Source organism: Alternaria ventricosa, assembly GCF_023758065.1.
Source record: "Alternaria ventricosa strain BMP 2768 chromosome Unknown scaffold_1, whole genome shotgun sequence".
Taxonomy (NCBI): Eukaryota; Fungi; Ascomycota; class Dothideomycetes; order Pleosporales; family Pleosporaceae; genus Alternaria; species Alternaria ventricosa.
This window is the reverse complement of record NW_026055681.1, coordinates 2,314,344-2,330,878: the sequence shown is the minus strand read 5'-3', so window position 1 is coordinate 2,330,878 and position 16,535 is coordinate 2,314,344. Positions and strand designations below refer to the sequence as shown.

The following is a 16,535-nucleotide window of genomic DNA, read 5'->3' as shown; positions in this document are numbered from 1 at the left end:
ATGCTTCCCTTTGTCGGAATCTATCTCAAGATGATAGCTGGCCGTATAAAACTGAAGTTTGGATGCTTTGATGTGTAAAAATGGGAGTTTGGGTATCTACTCAGTTGAACGCCTGTCATGCTCTTTTGCTCGTGTGCTCGCTGCAAAATGCCATCCATCCAAATGCCGTATCTCATGCCCTCCAAAATGAACGCCCAGAGTCTCAGATGTTTCCCCTTGCTCATGAGACTTCTCCTACTCATAAGTATTCTCATACGGATCCGCATCATCGATATCCTCATCCTCGCCATTATCAAAGTACTGCTCCGCATTATAGTCGTCATCGCTCTCCTCGGAATCCGTACTGGCGGCACTCCAATTATCCTCCTCATCAACCGCATCAGGTTTCTCCTCGTCGATCTCGTCGTCTTCGGCTTCGGCGTCGTCGTCGTCGTCTTCTTCGGCGCGCGCTTCGGCTTCGTTGGTGCGCTCTTGTTCGGATTTTATGAGGCGCTCGATTTGAGAGACGCTGCTTACTTTTGTTACGGCGAGGGTGCGGCGGGCGGGCTTTTTGGCGTTGGAGGAGGTGGTGCTGGTTGTGCCGGTGAGGGTTGTGCGGAGTTCGGTGGGGAAGAGGTCGACGACTGTGGGGGTGTTAGTTCTATGGTTGATATCTAGCAGGTGTGCATGGAGACTTGCCGTATGGTCGCGCGTCTAGCTTTGGGAGGCGCCGGCGCACTTTTAGGTATTTTGCGGAGTAGGTCTGGTTGCCGGTGAAGGGGTCGAAGAGCGAGGCTTCGGTGGGTGCGGGCTCGTTGGCCTTGCGCTTTAGCCCGTTCTTCATGCCGTCGTTGAGGATCGTGTAGAAGGGACCCTCGTGGATGCGGTCCCGGACTGCGAGGTGGTGCTTTACCATGGCTAGCTCATCGTCGGTTGGTGGAGGCGCTTGGGGAGGTGGTGCTTCCTGCGTGTGGCTTAGTGGGTGAATCAAAGATGCGCTCTTCAGTATCGTGCTGGTGGGTTGCTGCGGCTGCGACTGCGACTGCGACTGCGATTGGCGAGGCATGGTAGTTGCGACAACATTATATAGACATGCGCAGTACTAGAAGACATGCGCCATGCCATAGAAAACTTGCGCAGTGCAGTCGCGATATGGCTGATGGGTATGCGACGGAGAAAGGGAGATGCTCACTGGAAAGCGCTCGGCAGGGCCCTTCTGAATGTCGAGGCCAGTAAGATCCCAGTTGAGCTCCGTTCCCGCAATCGTCACGGTGCCTCGCGCGGGATTGAAGGCACCTCCGCGCGAACCTCCGCGCCCACCACCTCGTCCTCCTCTTGCTGGCGGCATGTCAAGTTTCTTGTATTATACGATTCGCGGTATCTACTGTGGTTTTCCTTTACGGCAGGTCGATTAGGCGTCGTCGAGGGAGACTTTGGTGAGAGTTGTGGAGTCAGAAATTATTTCGGTGCAGTTGCGACCGGCTTGCTAGGCTGAGCTCGAGGGTGGGGTCCCAATAGCGAACTTGCACCCGCAGCCCCGCCACCTCTACCCTAGACCCCGGTACTCAGGTAGACGACAATAGGAACATCCGACGCGATACCAAAGCATCTGTAGCCCTGAACCAGATTAATATCAACTTCTAGCGACCCAGCTTGAAGTACAGTGGCAGTCCAAGGATCAGCATCGACGCTATCACCGCGCATCAGGCTACAAGGAACGCGTGCCCCATACGCGCAATCACATGAGCGGCCTAGAACCTTCTCTTACACTATAACCGCCACGCTCGAGCTGGGACTACCATCGAGAACGTCGACAATCAAACTTCTCCAAGAACCACTACATCCAGACATCCACAATGGCCGCATCGACTGCTACACTGAGCGAGCTGTCAGAGCATCTGCAAAAGGTCGACAAGGATCCTACCACTCCGCTCGACACAGATCTACTTGAGCGATGCGAGCTCTCCACCAACACGCCAGAATACCGTAGCCAGATATGGAAAGAGACGAGACCGCTCTTTCTGCAGATGGCGGCGTTACTACCAACGCTTCAACAAGATCCCACGCCACTCACCCACTTCATCATCAAGCTGGCAGAACCATATCGATTTGACGATATCAAAGACATTGATTTCGAGATCGGACTTGATCTAAAGGCTACTCCATTTCACAGTCTCATCCTGACACTGTTAGAGAAGGCCACCACAAGTAGCACCGATGCTCAAGCACTTGCGAATCGGCCAGTGGTCATATTGGCCATCGTCCGTCTGTGGCTATGCACTCAAGATGCTGGAGTCGCTACTCAAGCCGAAGAGCTTCTTATTTCCTTGTTGGAAGTGTCGAAGAATGAGCCTGTATCGATAGACGGCAAGTCTTCGCTACATACATATGGTACTGGTCCCATGTGGAGGCGCCTATTCAGCGACAGGGACATTAGTTCGCTGTACTACCATTACACATCTCTCAAGGACCTCACATCGCCACCTCAGCCACTTCTGAACAAACGTGACAAGACAATTTCACAGGCTAGACTATTGTCCTGGCTACCGCGTGTCGCCGCTATGGACTGGAATGCCGTCACTTCCTCGTACGGTCTGGAAGCTGAAAAGGAAGTTGGACTGAAGGAAGGTCAAGGCTTGCTGCATTACGCTGCATTAAAGATGGTCGACACAGAAGATGATATGCTCATGCATATGACCCTGCTCCAATTCTACAGCACATTGATCACCACGGTCAAAGCGAAGCCCCACCTCTCACACTACGACTCAAGTCTTGCTCTGGATTTCCTTATAGAAGAAGGCGTACACAAAGGCATCGTCGACTTCCATACCTCAAACAACCCCAGCCTTGACCACTCTTTCTTGAGCAGTCGGACAGCCCAGTATATCAGCGACTACGCATCGCATTACCCAGAGAACTTTGAGAAAAGCAGCGAGATGCCCACTATCCGGAATTACGTACACCGCAACATTCGCAAGTGTGAAGCAAGCGACCTGAACATTATTGCTTCAATGCCTCGATCAACGCTTATACCGCAAAAAGCTTCAGGACCATCCTGGGATGACTGTGTCATTACCGACATGCCAATCACGCGAACGAACCAGGACGCGCTCAAGACGCTTGCAACCATCTTCCACGGTCCACCAAAAGAAGAGATCACGTTCCCACAAACCGAAACTATAGGTTCAGACAGCAAACGCACTCAGACCGAAGCAGCATACGCCCGCCTCCTCACCGCCCTCTTCTATATGAAAAAGCCAAACATGTTCGCCGACATAACTACACACATGGAAACCATCGCCATGAAAGAAAACGCACTCGCAGCCCTGACCCTCGTCGGTGCCCTTATCACCTCGACTTGGTCGACCGAACCAATTCCCAACATCCCTGCAAACGACCCAACCTACGCCCGTCTTAGCGCCTTCCCTAAATCGGGTGTCGATCTTATCTTAGACCCTACTATTAGCGGCGGTGTTCTCCCTTCACTGCTCAAGCCAGCGACGACCTTTTCCAATCTCGTTGGTGGACGTGGTGATGCGGAGAACGCGGCGTATATCGTTGCAACGGCGAAGTTTGAGGTGTTGAAGACGCTGGGCAGGAAGCTGGAGCAGGATGGTGGGAGGCAGGACGTGCTGGCTATGGTTAGGAGGAGGGTTGGGGACGGGGTTTGGGGTGACAGTGGCAATGTGGGCAGTCGGATTGGGACGTTGGAGATGTAAGGATGGAGTGCTTGTAGGTGAGAGATGTTGCGTAAGGAACACGTTTGAGTTCACATAGCAACTAGGATTCTCGAGATCAGTATCTACAAATTCCCAACTTCTCTGGCTCTAAACCATCACATCGCGATAAACCAGAATCAAGACCCCACTCTAACCACACTCTGGACCCTTTGATGTCTCTGGTACGTCCTTACTTTACCTTTGCGGGTGATTACACCTCCAAAATGGTGATTGGGTCCAAGTTCCTCTCCACGGTCGCTACCAACAAGACTCGCCCACACACCGTGACCGATTACATTGGCACGAGAATCTCACAGTAGACCTGCGTGTTACTTGACATGACAACTATTCGGGCTGTCAGAAATGCAGGTGGCAATTCAAGCCATCCTGAAGTTTAACTCAGCGACCCTGAAGACTAACGCACACTCAACAAGACCGAACAAAAGCTTGGTTCTCGCTTTAATTACCGTCATAAATCGATCAAGCTTTGTGGCTTGAAAAGCTTGGGGGATCTGCTGCCGCGCGTTCGTCCTCTGTGGTTGTTGCATCACTGTGACTGCCTTGGGGATGTCGCATGATCGTTGCGAGAGATTTAGCAGTCGGAGAAAGCCTGTGAGCATAGTGCATGAATAATGAGCGGCAAATACAATATAGCAGTGCGAAAAGTATCATGAGCAGCGGCAATGGACAAACTCGAGCGATGCCAGTGTCGTGAAACGCTCCAGTTCACGAGAACTTCGCACTCAACACCGGACCGGCCTTCCAAGATCAAGATACTCTGGTACACGATAAGGAATGAGCTAAGAATGTACTAGCTATACCGCAATGGCATGCCATAGAGCTGGGCCGTCCCGTCGGGGGCCGTCTGCCCGGCCCGGAAGTGGAGCGTTATGAGCCACAATGTACACTCATATACCGAAGCAGAGGAACATCGATATCGATTCTTACATCAGTATTCATAGTGCATCTGCCGTCGTCATTTCCTCGCTGCTGACCTCAGCAGGTGCGGAGTGACGGGGTTTCCTTCTCTCTTCCTGAGCAACAACAGCTGCAACCACACACTTTCCATCTCATCCCATCACAAGTTCATCTTCTCAACTCGTCGATCTTGCAAGCAAACAACATCAATGCTACTGGCCCGCTTTGAAGACACGCCTAGATCTGAGGTTCGCCTCGATCACTGCTGCGGAAAACATTGACAGTCACTGACACCGCTTGCGTCGTGGCTACTCGACACGGGTGAGTAGCTCTTTGAACCCATAACCGCTTTATCCAGGCTTGCTAACGACATTTTCTTCAGGAATTGTGTAGGCGGCCATCACTGGAGACAACTCCAGTCCGAGTCTTCACTTACGCACTCGTCGCCAACAAAGCTTCATCACATCACCTGCCCACCAAACAATCATGGTGTTGCCTGATGAGCTGCTTTCTTTTCTCGGGTGGAATAATTCAGATGCATCATTCAGCAATGGTCCCTACCACATCACTCTTGAAGAAAAGCTCTTAAATCTCCGCCGAGTTGCATACGCGTGCTACTTCTAGGAGCTTCGGAACAACCAGCCCGTTACCCAGCAACTCCAGAGAGCATACGAGCTCCTAGCACAGGACGCTTTCTCCGCCGGCAATCGCACGACTGCTTTGGCAGCTATTGTGAACACTGTTTGGCCTTCGGGCTCATGGACTTTTATCGTTCCCAATCGGATGTATCTCCATGTAAGTTTGCATGGTCGAGTCTGAGGCATCCTACGGGAAGAAAGCTGATCAGAGATACTAGACACCAAATGGATGCCTCAAGCAGAACATCACCCAACGTGCATTCATCAGGGTGAACCAGGCCAAGAAACCTGTCTCAACAGTGACATTGATCGGGCAACATGGCCAAGAAGAGTTTGACCTCCGCGACCCCTCACAGCTATACAAGCTCTTCGACGCGGTGGTAGACAGCGAATTCATCTTCGCGCTGAAGGAGGCACTTCGCCTCCAAGATGCTCTCCAGCAGACAGTGGAACCTCCACCACAGTCGACAGCCCATGCTCATCCGGGTTCGCCCTCCATCACCGAGCAATACCAGCATGCTTGGAATACCCAAGTTCAGCCTCCTGCCCACGCACTTGTCATAACGAATAGCCAAGTTCGGCCTCACGCCCGCGTACTCGCTATCAAGAATGGACCGAAGGAAGTAACGAAAAAGCCTTCCTCCAGGAGATTCGCAGAGCGAAATGCCTTCAAGACCAACCCATGTCGCATGCGCTACCAGCTCCTCCCTTACTCCGCAATCCCCTTCCACCTCATCACCTGGCCACGAAGCGAATCCGTGGTCCCACCTTCAGACCTCGCAGAAAGTTCCGCCTTGCGAGATTTCATCACCGTGGACGGCGAAGCAGGCTGCGAGCACGACGAGACGCTGCTCTTCTACCTGATGGGACTCGCGATGGATCGCCTCACACTCGAAGGCTTTGCTCTATTAGCCCATGAGGTGTGCGACCTCCGAATCCGTTTGTCGCGGAGTAGACGCGGAGTTGATCCGCCTTTCGGTCCTACGTCTGGACGACTGCTCGCAGTGGAGCCACACGGGCTGAATGATAAGATACATATCATCTGTCGCGAAGACGTCGAGGACAAGATCAGGATGTGGGTGGTGAATGAAGACCAGGGCCAACAGAGCTGCATCATTCGCATTGAGAAGCGTTCCGAGAATGCGTCGCGAACGCTTTCGAGTCTGGGGAAGAGGGAGGTATCGTCGTCGCCGAGAGTGTACTGCGATATTGCGGCTAAGAAAGTGAAGGTGGAATGATGCGGAAGGGGTTGTAAGTGGCGAAGTTCCTTCTTGTTGGATTCTGTAAACAGTAGGTACAATAAAGACCCTTCTTCTCAATTATATTTACAATTACGACAATATTCCAGCTATTTGCGCAGATTCTGTATCCCATTCCTTATCGCCAATGACAGTCGCAGCGTCGCGAACTGTCTTTTCCAGTATGCCCAAGTCATTTTAATCGTAAACGCCATTTTCGCCAATCCCTCCAAACAGCAACTTATAATTTCATCTTTTATTCCTCGGTATTCCTTGCATAATACCTGGGTCGGGGCGTCGTCCGCCTTGACCTCCGCTCCTCACCCATATCCTCACTCTGCCTCTCTATCCGCAGCATCTCGCGCACCTTGCCATCGAACGTAACAATGATGTGATACGGCACCTGCGGCGACGCCAGCCCGGACGACGAACGGGAGAAGTATCCGCTACCCGACGATGACGCAGGCGACAAAGGTGTGATGGGTGTATTAGGCGACGAGTCTCGTGACGACGATGCAGACGATGTTTGCGTATCGATCGTCGTAGTTTGCGCGTGCGAATCCATTTTTAGGTTTTTTTCGAGGGTCTGGTATGTCGATCGTATCGTGCTTTTGGTGGTAGTGGTTGCGGGTACGGTACGATGCGGTAGGGCCGAAAGTTAAAGATAGACAGTAGTAGTGTACCGTGTCTTTCCTGAATACGAAGGGAAAGCTACAACAACAATATTGATGCTCGTGTCCTGGCTAATAATATATTCGTGTGTGCTCGGGTGCGGGTGGTAGGTCGTAGATGCCTTTCGTTCCGTGACGCTTTGTTTACGGGTTTGGAGAGGGCCAAGAACAGGTTGGTTGTCGGGGTGGCTGGCCGGAGTACTGCTATGTGGGCAGGTTCTAGATGGCTTTTGAAGGTGGATCAGGGAAGATGTTGCGTAGACCCCTGGAAGCGCGTTAGGGATGATGCTTGTTGAGGGCTTTTTGTTGCTCGGCCGGCGTCCCGCTGCGGGATGACAGGATGTGGAGGTGGTACGTACGAGAAAACCTGGAAGTTGCTACGAACGACTTCTCTTAACCTATTAATCCGTGATGTGTGTGAACGAGAAGAGGAAGTAGTGCCCCGTTTGATAGTTGCGCAAATATATTGTATAGTGATAAGAATATCTGAATCGATATATAGAGCTTGATAATAGTAATAACAAAGCCCACCAAAAAGTCAACAGCTCACCCACATTCCATGGTGAAACCCTCCTCCTATTTATCGAAAAGAACCCACATGGGCTGAGTCCGACGGTCGAGCGCTCGAAAAACACCGCGTCAGCGCCCATCCATCATCATCTCGGAGGCCCACTTGTGGGACGCGTTGCGGTCAGGCATCCGAGGCCGGCCGCCGGCCTGCTGTGCTGCGCCTCGGCCCTAACAGATCGCCATAGCGTGCCTTGAAGAAAAACGTGAGGTGGCTGCACGTGTGTTACTATGTTTAGGTTGTGAGTTGTTCCATTGTTCGAGAAGGAAAAGTCGGCGCGCGATGGTGTGTTCATCTTTGCTGTGTGGGAGAGTAAGGGCAGGGCGGAGGACGTTGGCTGTGCACCGTTAGGAGAAGCGACGGGGGTGTTTGGAAGGAATTATTGCCACTTTGGGCGGGGCGAGGGTGCGAAGCGAGGGCAGAGGGGAGATGAGCCCCCTGTACATCAGGACGACGGAACGTGTTTGAGAGCTTCTTTCTTGCTCGCGAGATGAAGGCGAATTTCGAAGATCGCACTTTGGAGAGATGAGTGTGAATGTTCGATGGGAATTCGGCAGATGCTATTCGGTCCTACCCCCACAGTCTAGGTAATGTCGAGATGCCCACCTGCAATGCCAATCCTGTTCCACCCTCACGAACGGTTTTCCTTTGAGAACTTTCGCACTACATGAGGTGCGTCTTACAATACTGTACAGCTCGTACACTCTTTGCGGGCGCATCATGATGGCACTTGAACTGCGTCTTGGCTGCTGCGTGCGCCACCTCCCTTACATACCCCGAGTATGAAGGTCCGTCGACCAGTCGCATTCTTGCCCCAATATCGTCATGTAATCCATCGCTCCGCCATCGCAACACTTCACTCGCCAGAATATCCATCTCACGATCTCTCACAGCCTTGTGCCGATCTCCTCGTATCTACACCGTGTATCACTTGCGACATGGCTAAGGCTGCCCTGCATCCAACCCCGCCATTCACATCACCCAGCGCTCACTTCAGCCGCGGATACGGGCTCCCGGATGACACCAACACTACAAGTACTATGCCATGCGAGGCAACCTTAACTGGACATCATCGCCCGCCAAGTTGGCAGCATGCGGGGCGCTCGAGGCTTAGGTTGACCGGTTACCCGTCTTGTTTCCGATCCGCGGTTTGACTTCTGTAGCTTCTCGTGGGATGGACTTGATTGGGAGGTACAGTCGATGACGTGGGATTATGGTATTTTACCATGGTACCACGTGCATTGGGCGAAGTTACTTGATAGCTATGTTGATAAGTATGAAAAGGTGGGTGTTTCCTTAATTTCGAGGTTCTTGTTGTGTTTCATTGCGTTCAAGCGTTGCGCATCTTCACTTTATCACCCACGGAAAGAGTTTGCGCAAGATTTACAAACGGCGCATTATCATACATTACAGACTCTTTGGCAAGAGTAAGCGAACATGGAGGAACAGAAGAAACAAGAGCGGCAGGAGAGGTCTCAACCGCTACACCGTAAGCGATGAACACCTTTTCCACCAACGCCATCCTTAACTTCATGTTAGCGAAATACTCCATGAGCGATATACCTGAAGACCCAAACCAGCGCACTGCATCGTTCATGCCATCATCCCGGAAGCGTGCAGACTCGCATCAACCACGGATACACCACGCACCTCGGTCATCCGATGATGAGCAACTGTCTCAACAAGCCGTCATTTCAGCATATCTGAGATCGTCGTATTCCGACGACGACACGGGGCGTCCGAGGAGATTCTCATCAGCTGAGCCGTACTATTCGCCGTCACCAGCACACCAACACCACCCGCGGAGCGAGATTGGAAGAATAAGCGGCAACTTCAACGCGCCAACGGCCATGGAGCTAGAGCGACACAAATCCCACAAGAGGAGTTCGCGGGGGTTGGGGAAGCTCAAGAACGCCGTCAGGGGTCTAGTCAGGGCATGAGGTTTGTTGGCTGGGGCTCAGTACCTGCTTTTCGTCCTACCGCCCATCTCCTACTCTGTCACGTTACACGCATTGTCCACTGTGCGGACCCAAGATACCCCATCATTTCGTATATGCCAATTATTGTTTCATCATGTCCTGTGATCTGCATGCTCAGCTTTCCGGTCTTTGCTGTGCGACACGGCACGGCTGATGGTGATGAATGACATCATTGGACCCATCCATTTCGCAACGCCACACATCCTTCGCTTCGCTTGCGCCTCGCTTTGCTCCGTGTCCGCCTCCCCGATAACGTTCATCACCAGCATCATCATGTTCCCAGATCATCGCATGTCATTAAACAGTCCAAAACTGAGTTTGCCAGCTGTGGAATGTCTTCGCCAGTTTGTCGTAGAAACCGAGCACTATCCGCACTCCTGTCTTTGAGGCGTGGTCTTCTGATGAGCCACACATCATTTCCTCTTCCGGACTGCGATAGCCAAAGCGTGGCTGGGCACGATGGCGCTGCAATGACGTCGTAGTATTACTTACAGGATTGGGTATGGGTCTGTGTCATGTACATCATGTGCGTGGTATGAGTAGGCAGCTGTTTAAACATCCCAGCCATCGACCGCAGCAGCAGGACACGCGCAACCAATAACACTTCCATCATCAAAGGACGCTAGTAGTCACACCACATTTCAAGTCATACAAAAGATCTCAGATCTTGTTTTCTAGATTCTACACCACTACTACTGCTGCTACTGCTACCGCTACTACGAGATCGAGTCATTCCCAAACGCGAAAATGGATCACTACCCAGAAGTCAGCGTCAACGAACGCGAAACCCCCTCTTCGATGCTCTCCTCACGCCACGACTCCGCCTCCTCCATCGCCAAAGCCGCCGCTGCTGGTCAAAGACCCTCTGGAGCCTCCACTACAGACGACTCCGCAGCGCGCAACTCCTCATACACGTCCTTCCCGAGTCCATCAACACACTCGCACTCGTCAAACCACTCCTCAACCCACCGCAGCGACTCGAGCTCGTCGTCCAACTCGAACCTCCAGCGTATCGAAGCGGAGTACGCGCGGTATACAGATGCACCGCCGCCGTATAGCGAGAAGGCGTATGAGGGCAAGAGCGACGACGAGAGGAATAGCATGCGCATGACGGACTATGCGAAGGAGATTTCGAGGATGATGGGACGGCAGTTGGTTAGGGGTTTGAAGATTGATGAGAGGGAGAAGGGGAGGAAGGGGGATAACAAGGCGAGGTGAGGGTGGGGTTTGTGATGTACGATGTGTATCATGTGTTGTTGGAATGATGGTCGGCCTAGGCCTTGTGTTGGGTTTGTTTGTATTATTACCACGGTTTCTGTATCATTAGCACAGCGGTGGCGTTTGGTGATGACCTTGTGGCGCCGGAAGTGTGCAAAAGGCCTTTGGCTTTGATACCACTGTTTCACATTGGAGTCTTCAACTTGTTTCTTGCCCAGCTTCTATTGTATTGGTTTGAACCCACATGACAGATCCAGCGAAGCTGATTTACGCTGACTGCTTTCCCTTGAGCTCTTTCTTCTGCAGCTCTGCAGCTCGCACGTTCTTCATGGCTTCAACCAAAGGGGTTTCGACGATGGTGTCGAAGTCCAAGTGCACCAGCTCTAGTTGCGGTGGCAGCTTCACGGGTCTCCCATCACTCCAACACACACCCTTGATAAACTTTTCAGACAGTTCGACTTGCTTCTCTCTGGTGTCCCCAAGTAGTCCGCACAGAGTCAGGAATGTCGTATCATAAATGTAATCCCGTGGGCAGATACGATGGAGCACGCGCACAGTCTGAATCCTAGGAAAAAGCTTTCCTAACTGCGTCGCGACCGAGACAACATGCCGCCATTGATGCTCACATGAGGTATCCGTCCCAAATTTGCCGTACCAGTCTCGAATGTTCCCGATACCCGTGTCATGGAGGACGGCCACCTTCTTGACAAGATGTGCGTATGTTGGCGATAAGGGCAAGATATGCGAGCCGGGTAGGATGAACTGGGTCTGAAACTCGTATATGGGGCTGCAGATTTGGAGGGGTTGCGCGTAGAGCATTTCGGCGAATTCCCAATGCACCTGGCGGCACGTCCTCATGATATTGCAGTCGTGCAATATATCGGCTTGAGCCTCAGTGGCGGCGGGGATCCCGTATCTTCCCTCATCGTGCTTATCACGCCATCCGTCTCCGATTTGTGGCAGGTCGGTGCAGATGTGGTTGTAGATCATGTCTCTTAGTTCTCGCGGTAGATCGAGAAAACTGACGCCGTTGTAACCTGCCATCGCCTTCCAGATTTTGGGGATAGGTTCCTGCTTCTCGTTAGATCTCACCGATACTTAATTCAGCCCAGGTGTGTACGTACGGGCTTTCGGTAGGCAAGAGCAAAGGTGTACTCGGGAGCGTCTGCTTTGGATGGAATGCGCGTATCCATCGTGATGAGACGGCATCGTTCTAATCTGGGTTCAGCAAACTACATGGTCATGATCAGTACGATTGACCTACCTGCGAACATCTTGTCTTGAAGTCGCTTCGCGATGGCCGACTATTACAGTGCTTTAGTCTTTCGAGTTAGCGAGAGTCCCAATCAGTCCAGTTCTATGGGCCACGGAGTTTTCAGTAGGAAACCACCATAGCAAAGAAGACTAAAGTAAGACAAAAGTCACAGGCGAGACGACCACTAGCTTCTGGATGAAGAAGCGACATACCGATTCTCTTCCAGCACCAAATCGCGGGCTTGCCCTATCTCCGGCTACCTACCTAGGTAAGTACCTACCAGAAACTTTCTAAGATATTGTCGACGACTCTCTGAGTATGTTGTGTTCAGCAGCACTTTGAAAATTGATGTTTTGTCTGTGACGCGCATCTAGGGAGGAGCTGCGTGGCTCGAGTGTGATGCGCGTAGCAAGGCGGAGGATTAGGCAGAGTGCTGACTCAGCAGGGCTGGGGAACGCTAAACCATTCCAACGATCTGGGGCTATGACGCAGACCGGCAGCATCTTCGCGTCCAAACATGGGTTCGCGATATTCTCTCGCTAGTTATCTCGCGAGCATGCCAATAGCTTTTATCAATGCTAACGACACAGCAACACTCACCCAAGTTGACGACAGCTAGCTGACATGACAAGTCGCGATGGCCCAGCCACGCGCAGCACGCAACGCAGCAAAACCTTCCACCCAGCACGCGAACCCGTGAGACACGGTACTGGCCGCCTACGCCTCGAAGACAATCGCGTCACCGGTCCGATACCCTTCCTCAACCCCACGCGAGCCCACTATCGTCACGACGACCGTCCCGACATTCGCTACAAGTGGACTTCGCGCAATGACCGCAAAGGACGACACGCCGTAGACATCGAACATAGTCAGACCGCCGTCTCGGCCAACCACGACACCCCACGCCCGACTTCTTCCTTCCGCAGCGTCGCGCGCAACATCTGGCGGATGTTCACATACTTCCCCGTATGGGATATTTCCTTCGACGTCGCGTTTGTCTTCACATTGGGCAGCGTAGTATGGTTGTTCAATGCCTTTTTCGTATTCCTGCCGTTGGTACGACCAGATTCGGAATTCACAAACGAGGAATTGTATGGTGGGGGCATAACAGCGTTTGTCGGCGTCTGCATCTTCGAGGTTGGGTCATTCCTCCTTGTAGCAGAAGCTGTGAATGAGGGCCGATCGGGGTGCTTCGGATGGGCGGTGGAGCAGATCCTATCGCATGAAGAGGAGGGGGATGTACGCGTAGAGCTGCGGCCGTCAAAGTCGCATTGCACGCACCATCACAACAAACGGCATGCTGTCAGGACTCGACAAATCGCCGAGCCAAAGCCCGATTTGGAGCCGCAAGAGCGATCCTGGGTCTGGTGGCCGTCAAACGAAGAACTACGGACCCACTACATTCACAATCTCGGGTTTATAGCGTCCATGTCCCAGCTGCTCGGCGCAACAATCTTCTGGATCGCGGGCCTGATTGCACTGCCCGGCATATACGATCAGATGTCGCAAACCCTTACCATAATCCTCTACTGGACAACTCAAGTCGTTGGCGGGATAGGTTTCATCATTTCCGGAGCCCTCTTCATGATCGAGACTCAGTCCAAATGGTGGAAACCTGCTCCTCGAACGCTGGGATGGTGGGTCGGGGCCTGGAACCTCATAGGCGGCATCGGCTTCACGTTGTGTCCGGCGTTCGGATATGATACTAGGAGCTGGGCGCAATACCAGGCGTCGCTCAGTACCTTCTGGGGTAGTTGGGCGTTCATGATCGGAAGTACGCTTCAGTGGTATGAGAGTTTGGAGAAGTATCCTGTGCAAGTCGAGAGTGACAGGTAGCACTTGTCGGCCGACTTCAGACGTTCTCATTCCCATGCTAATGTAAGTAGCCGGCCGTCGGAAGCAACAAGAAAAGCCGAGATCGCACCAACTTTCGCGTCCTCCTGATTTCGCAATACCAGCCGTTCACACCGCTTTCCTTCTACTTGCCAATGTGAACTGGGACCACTCCGAGTGACTCCTTCCGTGAAGATAGGAAATGGAAAGCGCTGGAGTGTTAGCGTCCTCCACGCGGCAGCGGCAACTCTCCAAACGTGAACTCATCTTGACCAAATGACGTGCTCATCACATTTCGTAACCCCATCACAGGGCTGTTCAAGACGCCTCACGTGAACGACGTTACTCAAACGCAGACCAATTCGGCTTTCTGGTCCCCTCCTTGCTCCCACTACGCGTGATCGCTAAACCTGAAACTCTTTGTTACTCGAATCCACTCCTGCCCGTCGGCGAACGTCATGAGTGACAGTTCCACACGAAAAGAAGCTCTGGAGCTTTATAGAAGTGAAGAGCTACCGAGCATCTACAACAGCTACACCACAAGTCCGGGCTCCAACATGCTAGACACACCCAGCACCCTCAGACGTAGCAAGGAAAGACAGTTGAGTGTCGTCGACTGGCACGGCAACGACGATGCGGCAAACCCCAGGAATTTTCTCTCGTGGAAGAAGGACATCAATATCGGTTGCATTTTCATCATGTGTTTTGTATCGTGCGTATCCTGCTTCGTTCATACGGTAATCACAACCCGCTAACTTCTAGTAGACCATTCACGTCCTCCGTCGTCGCGCCAGCAATGCCAGACATCATAAGAGACTTCGCATCAACCGATGCCTACCTCTCTGCCTTCGTCCTGAGTATCTACGTCCTAGGCTACGCGTTCGGTCCCCTTCTCATAAGTCCTCTTTCGGAGCAATACGGTCGACTGCCTCTGTACCACGGATGTAACGTGCTCTTCACGGTAAGCACCTTCGCATGCGGACGATCCAACTCTCTCGGCACCTTGGCTGTCTTCCGCTTCCTCGCCGGCGTGGGCGGTAGTAGCGTATTCGCCCTCGCACCATCCAGCATCGGTGATCTCTGGGTGAAAGACAAACGCGGGGGAGTCATGGCCTTGATAGGATTGGCGTATAATCTCGGTCCAGCGATTAGTCCTACAGCGGGTAGCTACCTCAACGCTGCGAGAGGGTGGCGGTGGATATTTTATCTTACTGCTATTTTGGGCGGGGTGAGTACGGCGCTCAGCATGGTATGTTTGTCGGAGACGTATGAACCGGTTCTACTCCGTCGAAAAGCTGCACAGTTGCGGAAACACACGGGAAATCAGGATTTAAGGGCCAAGTCTGATTTGGACGCTGGGACGAGCAAGTTGGTAGCTTTTCGCACGGCGATGGTCATGCCGCTACGCATGCTTTTCCTGTCTCGACCGATCTTCTTTACCCCGTTGCTCACGGCTATCGGATACGGATCCCTATATATCTTGTACACGACCATCCCGACAACATTCTTCGAGACTTACGGATGGGCGCCCAAAAATCTGGGTCTTGCTTATCTCGGTACGGCTGTCGGTAACCTCGTTGGTATGCTTGGAGGCGCTGCAATTAGCGACAGCCTCGTCAAGCGGAAGGCACTCAAGGGCGACATGAGACCGGAGAACAGATTGCTACCGATGATATTTTGGTTCCCACTTGTGAGTATTGGGTTGTTCATCTATGCTTGGACGGCTCAGTATGGTGTGCACTGGATTGCGCCATTGATCGGAACGGCGGTGTTTGGTGCTGGGTCTATGAGCGCTATCGTAAGTTCATCCTCCTCAACTCATGTATCGTCTTGAGTTGGCTCTCGAGACTCGGTATATAACTGCTAACTCTCATCTAGTTCTTCACAGGCACATACATCCTAGACGCCTACCCAGTCCACTCCGCATCTGGCATGGCCGCCTGCTCAGTCATGCGCTCGCTCGTCGGCGGTCTTGCGCCTCTCTTCTCGCACAAGATGTACCAAAAGCTCGATGTGGGGTGGTCTTTTTCGTTGCTTGCGTTCATCGCTCTTGCTTTCGCGCCGGTACCGTGGGTGTTTTATACTTTCGGTGAGAAGTGGCGTGCTGGTGAGCGTTATGGGGGGAGGGACGATACGGGTGGGCTGGAGCGAGAACAGGTGGGATCAAGGGTCGTGATGGTGGAGGTAGATGGGAAGGCGCTTGCGTGATCATAGTCAGGGATGTCGTGGAGTTGGATGAGATGGGGTTTGCTTTTGTGCAAGGTCGTGGTTGCCTGATACGGCTTAGCCACAACGATGCCTTACCTTGCGATGCTCTCACTTCCAACACTTCACTACGTGCCGTCATTGTCCGTGTCTTGCGAGCATATCGTCCTTGCGATTTCTCTCATTCGTTCATTCCCCGATGCATGCCCCATACTCCGCTCGAATGGGTATTGTACTTCTTGCGGCAATCGCGGGTGACCCTCGCTCGGTCGCAGTACCATGGAATGTGGTCGTTGTTGCCCATATCGCCAGGA

General features: G+C 52.6%; 7 protein-coding genes across 7 annotated transcripts; 5 read left to right on the top strand and 2 right to left on the bottom strand.

The window, feature by feature from the left end:
* Positions 1-234: 234 nt before the first annotated feature.
* J4E93_000808 (uncharacterized protein) lies at positions 235-1,327 on the bottom strand (the record flags this gene model as incomplete). The annotated part of the gene is made up of 3 exons (XM_049338766.1): positions 235-623; positions 679-943; positions 1,172-1,327. The coding sequence occupies 3 exons, from the start codon at positions 1,325-1,327 to the stop codon at positions 235-237; spliced, it is 810 nt and encodes a 269-aa protein (XP_049204651.1).
* Positions 1,328-1,835: 508 nt separating this feature from the next.
* J4E93_000807 (uncharacterized protein) lies at positions 1,836-3,698 on the top strand (the record flags this gene model as incomplete). The annotated part of the gene is made up of 1 exon (XM_049338765.1): positions 1,836-3,698. The coding sequence occupies one exon, from the start codon at positions 1,836-1,838 to the stop codon at positions 3,696-3,698; it is 1,863 nt and encodes a 620-aa protein (XP_049204650.1).
* Positions 3,699-5,399: 1,701 nt separating this feature from the next.
* Positions 5,400-6,492, top strand: J4E93_000806 (uncharacterized protein; the record flags this gene model as incomplete). Its single annotated transcript, XM_049338764.1, has 2 exons — positions 5,400-5,411; positions 5,473-6,492. 2 exons carry the CDS (start codon positions 5,400-5,402, stop codon positions 6,490-6,492), a joined length of 1,032 nt encoding a protein of 343 aa, XP_049204649.1.
* Positions 6,493-10,234: 3,742 nt separating this feature from the next.
* Positions 10,235-10,928, top strand: J4E93_000805 (uncharacterized protein; the record flags this gene model as incomplete). Its single annotated transcript, XM_049338763.1, has 2 exons — positions 10,235-10,243; positions 10,389-10,928. The coding sequence occupies 2 exons, from the start codon at positions 10,235-10,237 to the stop codon at positions 10,926-10,928; spliced, it is 549 nt and encodes a 182-aa protein (XP_049204648.1).
* A 267-nt stretch (positions 10,929-11,195) lies between these two features.
* On the bottom strand, positions 11,196-12,121 carry J4E93_000804 (uncharacterized protein; the record flags this gene model as incomplete). The annotated part of the gene is made up of 2 exons (XM_049338762.1): positions 11,196-11,999; positions 12,053-12,121. 2 exons carry the CDS (start codon positions 12,119-12,121, stop codon positions 11,196-11,198), a joined length of 873 nt encoding a protein of 290 aa, XP_049204647.1.
* Positions 12,122-12,807: 686 nt separating this feature from the next.
* J4E93_000803 (uncharacterized protein) lies at positions 12,808-14,019 on the top strand (the record flags this gene model as incomplete). Its single annotated transcript, XM_049338761.1, has 1 exon — positions 12,808-14,019. One exon carries the CDS (start codon positions 12,808-12,810, stop codon positions 14,017-14,019), a length of 1,212 nt encoding a protein of 403 aa, XP_049204646.1.
* Positions 14,020-14,474: 455 nt separating this feature from the next.
* Positions 14,475-16,224, top strand: J4E93_000802 (uncharacterized protein; the record flags this gene model as incomplete). The annotated part of the gene is made up of 3 exons (XM_049338760.1): positions 14,475-14,728; positions 14,782-15,814; positions 15,895-16,224. The coding sequence occupies 3 exons, from the start codon at positions 14,475-14,477 to the stop codon at positions 16,222-16,224; spliced, it is 1,617 nt and encodes a 538-aa protein (XP_049204645.1).
* Between the last annotated feature and the right edge of the window lie 311 nt (positions 16,225-16,535).